Source organism: Garra rufa, chromosome 24 (genome assembly GCF_049309525.1).
Source record: "Garra rufa chromosome 24, GarRuf1.0, whole genome shotgun sequence".
NCBI lineage: Eukaryota > Metazoa > Chordata > Actinopteri > Cypriniformes > Cyprinidae > Garra > Garra rufa.
In genome coordinates, this window is record NC_133384.1 from 33855820 (window position 1) to 33863385 (window position 7566).

At 26.0% G+C, this 7566-nt stretch overlaps 1 protein-coding gene across 1 annotated transcript in view; it reads left to right on the forward strand.

Annotated features, from left to right (window-relative positions):
- The first annotated feature begins 295 nt into the window (after window positions 1-295).
- The window catches only part of LOC141300299 (growth factor receptor-bound protein 10-like), an 8436-nt gene continuing 1165 nt past the window's right edge, over window positions 296-7566 (forward strand). Inside the window, exons 1-7 of the mRNA XM_073830616.1 lie at window positions 296-459; window positions 3098-3239; window positions 3562-3718; window positions 6525-6646; window positions 6804-6878; window positions 6955-7092; window positions 7180-7316. Of these exons, the coding sequence (XP_073686717.1) occupies window positions 296-459; window positions 3098-3239; window positions 3562-3718; window positions 6525-6646; window positions 6804-6878; window positions 6955-7092; window positions 7180-7316 (935 nt within the window). The remainder of the gene's footprint in view (window positions 460-3097; window positions 3240-3561; window positions 3719-6524; window positions 6647-6803; window positions 6879-6954; window positions 7093-7179; window positions 7317-7566) is intronic.

Here is a 7566-nt window from a genome sequence, read left to right on the forward strand (position 1 = left end):
TAGCAACGGCGGATAAAAGACTAATAACAAAAGGTGTGACTGAAAGACTTGCTTACACTGATTTGGCACACGTCATTGTTTTCGTTTTGGCTGAAAATCAGGTTCTGCCGTGTTGAGTAAATCTATTTTTGGGAAGGGAAACTTTGTGCTCAGGAAAACAAATTTTGATTGTTGTTGCGACACGTGGTTGGCGTATAGTAGCTAATTGTTCGGTGAATGAGTCACCTGGAAGTGGTCAAATTGTTTTTGACGTCTGACTTGAAAAGGTGCGTTTGTGTCGTGTCTCTCAGCAGTGATGGAGGTGACAGGCTGCAGGTCAGAGGTGGAAGTGTTCAGGAGGCCGACGATTGAGACCCTGTCTAGAAGACATTCTGTGTCTGTGAAATGCTCTCCGGCTTCACAAACCCTTCAGATGTCAAGGCCTCGATCGATCCCTCTGAGCATCAGAAACACACACAGGTAAGTCGTCGCATTTGGTGCTTGTTGTAGTATTTGACTGTGGCTGGAAATTTGCTTAAAATACAAACTGGCCTACAATACAAAAACAAACAAACAAAAAAATAGTAATGCTAGCAATTATTTAACTTAAAAAATATATATGGGTCAAATAAATTTACAAAAATGTGACCCTGGACCACAAAACCAGTCTTAAGTCGCTGGGGTATATTAGTAGCAATAGCCAAAAATACATTGTATGGGTCAAAATTATAGATTTTTCTTTTATGCCAAAAATCATTAGGAAATTAAGTAAAGATCATGTTCCATGAAGATTTTTTGTAAAATTCCTACTGTAAACATATCAAAATGTAATTTTTGATTAGTACTATGCATTGTTAAGAACTTAATTTTGGGCAACTTTAAAGGTGATTTTCTCAGTATTTTGATTTATTTGCACCCTCAGATTCCAGATTTTCAAATAGATGTATCTCGGCCAAATATTGTCCTATCCTAACAAACCAAACATCAATAGAAAGCTTATTTACTGAGCTTTCATATGATGTATATATCTCAGTTTTGTAAAATTTAACCTTATGACTGGTTTTGTGGTCCAGGGCCACAAATGATTTTTTCCATGCAAAGCACAATAAAAGTGTCTACTTTTAAGGTTTCAAAGTTTTTGGAGAATAAAATGTCAAAATTTGGTTGAAATGATGTTACATTGTCATTCAGTGGAATACAATATTTATGTAAAAATTCAAACAACATGCTTATTCTGATTTGTCCATATTAAAATGTATAAAAGAATAAGGGAGCATATTACATTTTGTGTTTTTAAATGAGTAAATTTCTGACTGAGACATGTACATTTCTCAGTAAAATGTAAATGTAAATTTACAAAATTGATTTATTTCCATGGAATATACCACAGAGTAACAACATGCTTATTCTGACTTGTACATATTAAAATATATATAAGAATAAGGGAGCATATTAAATTTTGTGTTTTAAATGAGTAAAACATTCTTACTGACAAATGGGCTAAACCTTGGATAGTGCAAATTTTAAAAATGTAGAATTACAACTAATTAGTATTTGGGGTGAAAGTAATTCATCTTTTAATTTGTCATAAATTGATTGTTGTTTTAAAAATGCCTGAATTAAATTTTAATAGGTGTCTTCTGTAAATTAGGGAAAAATGTATGGTGTTTATTTTTGACTCAGAAAAACAAAAACAAAAATGCAATTAAATTAAACTGTTTAAAATGTTTTTGGAAAAACAACAACAATTTAAAGCAGTAATACATAATTACATTAAATTATTTTGCATACATAATTTCATAAAATATAATAGAACAATTTATATAAATAAATAAAAAAAAATATTTTATTTTACTATAGCAATAGTGCATAAAGTGTTTCAACAATTCCAAGTTGTTTAAAAATGTAGTTTTTTTTATAGATGCATAATTTTATTTCATAAAATAAACAAATATTTTTATTTTTTTGTTTTAACTATAGAAATAGTGTATAAAATGCTTCAAACTAAATATATTTTTTATTTTACTATAACAGTAGTGCATAAACAGCTTCAAACAATTCCAAGTGTTTAAAGATGTAGTTCTGTTTTTTACACACATAATTTTATTTCATGAAAATAAAAAATAATTATTAACTATAGAAATAGTTGTGTTTTAAGACGTAGTTCTGTTTTTTATTTTACATACACAATTGTATTTTATAAAATTAAATTTTTTTTTTATTATTATTTATTTTTAACTATAGAAATAGTGTATGAACAGTTTCAAGGAGTTCCAAGTTGTTTTGTAAGATGTAGTTGTTTTTTACATTTATTTTGCATACATAATTTTATTTCACAAAAAAAATATTTTATTTATTTTATTTCATTTTATTTTAATTAAGAAATAGTGCATAAGTGGCATCAAAACAGCTTTTTTTCACATAAATAATTTTATTTCATAAAAACAAAAACATATTTTTTATTTTTTAATATTTTATTTGATTTTACTATAGCAATAGTGCATAAACAGCTTCAGACAACTCCAAGTTGTGTTTAAAGATGTAGTTCTGTTTTTCAATATTTTACGTGCATTATTTTATTTATATTTTACATAAGTTTATGATTTTTTTATCTTTTTATTGGTTTATTATTTATTTTATATTAAAGTATAGCAATAGTGTTGTATAAATTATTTATAAATAAAAAAATAAAAAATACATATATATATATATATATATATATATATATATATATAAAAAATAAATGATTGTATATCAATATAAATTATTTTATTGTATTGCATTTATTTTATTTTAAATTATAGCAATGCAGCTTCAAACAGTTCCTAGTTGAGTTTGAAGATGTCTAAGATTTTTATTTTATTTTACAGTTCCAGGTTAAATTCAAAGCCCTATTTACAACACATTGTACACATTTTATTAATTTACAATTATTTTTTCATATTGCATGTTCATCTGAGCAACTTTTACAAACCATTCATGAAGTCCTGCCTCACATTTCTTGTTAAATCTCCTTTTACTTGTTTCAGTCAAAAATATGTCAGATTACAGAAACAAAATGTGCTGACACGCTCTTGAGGCTTCTTACTCATTCTTCTTCCTGGTCTTGTGATTTCAGCATTGCAACTAAAAGGGAGTTTCGAGCTTCATCCGCACCTTTGATTCCTAATCCGTTTCCGGAGCTCTGCAGCCCGACGCACTCCCCGGTGCTGACCGGATCTCTCGGCGGCCGCGATCCTCCCTCCAACAGCAGCACACACGTAAGCGTGCCTGCATGGTTTAAACTGTGACACAAATGACAGACAGTCGCCTGTGGCGCTACGAATTCTCAGTAGTTATAATAGGTGACAGACGGCATGACACGCCATCCTCGGGGAAAAACGAGCGTGCGTGTACACAAACACATCACAGGGTGTTCAGTTCATAGACTTGTCAATAAAAATACACAACACAACACATTCTTTGGCACTCAGAAAAGTTCATGACCTTAAACAAACAAAGCGAGCTTGGAAAGTCAGATGCGTTTGCGTGCATCTTGGTTTCTAAATGATTTACGAGCAGATTCTTGTGTGTTTTTCGTAGGTGCTCCGGGTTTTTGGGGACGCCACGCACAGTCGGTCGGTGTTGGTGACTTCTGGGACGACGGCGCATGATGTTTGTCAAATGCTAGCGCAGAACGCACACTGTACGGATGAGGAAAGCTGGGCTCTCATTGAACATCATTCTGCTTTAGGCCTGGGTAAGACTTGAGGATGATGTTAAAATACAAACTGGCCTACAGTACAAAAAAAAAGCTTGCATTACTTTAACACTTTTTATTATTTTATTATTAATTAAATATATAAAATAAATACATTTTTAAATGAATGAATTTATTAATTTATTTATTTTAAAATATTTATTTTTAATATTTATTTATATTTAATTATTAAAATTTATTTATTCATTTATTAAGAATATTTATTCATTTTATTTTTTAAATTGTATTTATTTGTTTTTATTTATTTAATTTGACTTCATTTATTTAAAAAATATTCTTTTTATTTAATTAAATTTTTTAAATTAATTTTTTATTTATTAATTAATTTTATTCATTTATTTAAAAAAATATTTATTCATTTTATTTTATTAATTTTTTATTTAAAAAATATTTTATTTATTCATTTATTCAAAACATATTCATTCGTTTTATTTTTTAATTCATCATTATTTTTTTATTAATTTAATTTATTTATTCATTTATTATCGTTTTATTTATTTTATTTTTATTTTTTAAATTTATTTTTATTTTTTTAATTCTTTAGTTTAATTTTAAATTTTAGCAGTAGTGTATTTTTTTTCTGAAATTAATTGCGATTTGTTTTAACATTAAGTTGTTTTTATTTTTATTTTACATTAAACATTGAACTTTTTGATTTATAATATTTTAATTTTGTTTCTGTTTAATTTATTTTTTTTATTATTTTAATTTAGCATAAATTTAAATTTAATTTAAATAACACTGAATTTGAGAAAAAAAACATCATAGGGCCCAACGTTTTGTTAAGCTTTAATAAATTGCTGATTTATTGATTTATTAGACATACGTTTTGATTAATATTTTTGCAATATAACAAAATAGACTCTACTAAAATTAAAAAACTAAATTTGGAAGAAATGAAAATACAAAAAACGAAATAAAATGGCCCATGTATTTTATTTGTGCCTTTGTTTTATTGTATTTGTCCTTTAGTTATTATTAATAATAAAGATAAAATAGAAAAAAAATTGACTATATCATAATATAAATTGTTATTGTGAAATAAAATGATTATATCATGAAATAAGATTAGGCTTAATCCTTTTAGCTAACTTACCAATGTTGCAAAGTAGGTTGCATTTGCTATGTTGCTTTGCACTGCAAAACAAATCATTATCTTGTGTTTTTGCTTTTGACAAATCAATAATGTAGTTGAACACCTTATTGTTTGGACAAAATCCTCTAAATGGCGTCTCAGGTGCCACCTTGTTTGTGTAGAAATAGTGAGGAGACAAAAGCTGACATGTCTTATTGTGCTTTTATAATGAGTGATTCCTTTCTGAAAGAAAGCTGGCCCAGGGGTGTTGTGGAAAATAGCATCAAAATGAACATAACCAACATGTTATACAGGCTTTTACAGTAGCTTTAGTTGTGCTTTTGACATGTGCTGCTGGATTGGATAGACCTTTTGGTTTTGATGGCTTGTGAATGACAGTTTAATTTGTAAAACCTCTTTAACACTTTTTTTTAAACCAAAAGACATTGATTTAATTTAATTTACAAAATAGATTTTAATTTAATGTGTATATTTCTTTTTATTTAAATGAATGTTGAATTTGATTTGTATTTTTAAACTGAATTTAATATATTCTTTAAATGATTTTTAAATTCAGTTTCGGTTTCTATTAAGTTTGATCCAATTTATTTTTAATTTAGTAAAACTTTTATAAAGTTTGACTTTGTTTAATTTGAATTGTTAAATGTATTTTTTGTTTTTAGTTTAATTTGTAAATAATTTAAATTAAATTAAACATTGTTTTTCATTTTTAAGTTAATTAAACTTTTTCATGTTAAGTCACTTGTTTTCAATTAAATTCAGTGTAATTCATTTTTAAATTTAACATTTATTTTTAATTTAGTTAAATTTAATCAAGTTTAATTTAAGGCTTAATTTTTAATCTAAATCATTGTTCAATTTAATTAGAATTTTTTTTAACTTGGTTTCAATTTAAATACATTTTTTATTTAATTAAATTTATTCAAATGTAAGTCATTTAATTGTTTTAAATTAAGGTAAGAAATTTATTGATTCTAAAGACTTTTTTTATTAATGTTAAATTTAATTTGTATTTTACATTTAATTTAGTGTATTTTTAAAATGATTTTATTTTAAAAATGCATGTATTTATTTAAATTCAGCTTCGGTTTCAAATTTAATTTAATAAGGAAAAGTTAAATACTTAATTTAATTCATTGCAAATTTAATTAATTTTTTTAAAATAATTGTACTTTTTAAAATTTATGTTATGTTATAAATGTATTTTTAATTTACTTAAACTTTAATAAAATGTAATTTAATTAAAAATGTATTTTAATGTTTAATTTAAATCATTGTTGCATTTAATTGGAATTGTATTTATGTTTTAATGTAATTTAAAATATATTTTTTAAAATTTGGTTTCAATTTTAATTAAATTAAAAATAGTTTTTTTAATTAAAGTAAGAAATGTATTAATTCTAGAGACATTTAATTAAATGTTTAATTTAATTTATTTTTTAAATCTTTACATTTTATTTTAATTCAATTTATTTAATTAAATAAATGTATTTTTAATTTAGTTAAACTTTAATAAAATGTAATTTAATTTAATGTTTAATTTAATTAAACATTTAATTTTTAAATTCAATCTTTGTTAAAGTTTATTTGAATTTGAGTAATGTTTTGGTTTATTTTTTTATTTTTTATTTCTCATTTTAAATGAAATTAAACATTGTTTTTTTTGTTAACTTATTTTCTTTCTTTCAGAGCGCTGTCTGGAAGACCATGAGCTTGTAGTGCAGGTACAGTCATCCTGGCCTGTAGAAAGTGACACAAAGCTGATCTTCCGCAAAAACTACGCCAAATATGAGTTCTTTAAAAAACCTGTGGTATGAAACCTCTTCATCATCACCCAATAATTTGTCTAAAAATATTTGTATTTGTATAAGAAGACATTTACAATCCATTTATCTTGAATTAAGTAACATATTTGCAAATATGGCCTTTTTAAATAGAATTTTCTTCTTTTTTTTCACCATTATGCAGTTATTTTTCCCGGGGCACATGATCTCTGACAGTGCTGATGATACTAAAGGCATGACGTCATCAGAGCTGGTGCAGGTATGGTGATCTACAGCTGTTAAAAACATCAAAATGCCAATTGTATTGTTTTCATAAAACCATGTATGTCTTGTAGAATATGGTAAAGAGTGGCTCCTGTCCGGAGATTCAAGGCTTTCTCCATGTGAGAGAGGGCGGGAAAAAGTCTTGGAAGAAACTTTATTTTATTTTACGACGCTCTGGACTCTACTGCTCCAGCAAAGGACAATCGAAGGTGCCGCACACAAACATACAAAAACCTATTCATACACACACAAAGTAAACATGCATATAAAGTCTGGATGCATATATATGTTTGTAGGAACCTCGACACCTGCAGTTCGTTGGAGATCTGGAAGATCTGAATGTGTTCACAGTGTTCAATGGACGTAAACTTTACGGGGCTCCAGGAGAGCATGTCTTCTGCATTAAGGTATCCAATAGGAACAGAGAATTGTGGTTATTTTTTTTTATACTATTATAGTATTTATTAATATTTTGAATTAATTCATTTGCATTTTTATATTATCATTTTATTTGAATTTTATTTCAGACTATTGTTTAGTTTTAAAATGTTATTTATTTTAAAATAACATTTAGTGTTATTTAATTGTTTTTTTAAAATTATTTTAGAATAATGTTAATTGCTTAATGTTAATTATTGCTTAATGCTATTGCAATTAATGCTTAATTGCTAAATGCTTAATGT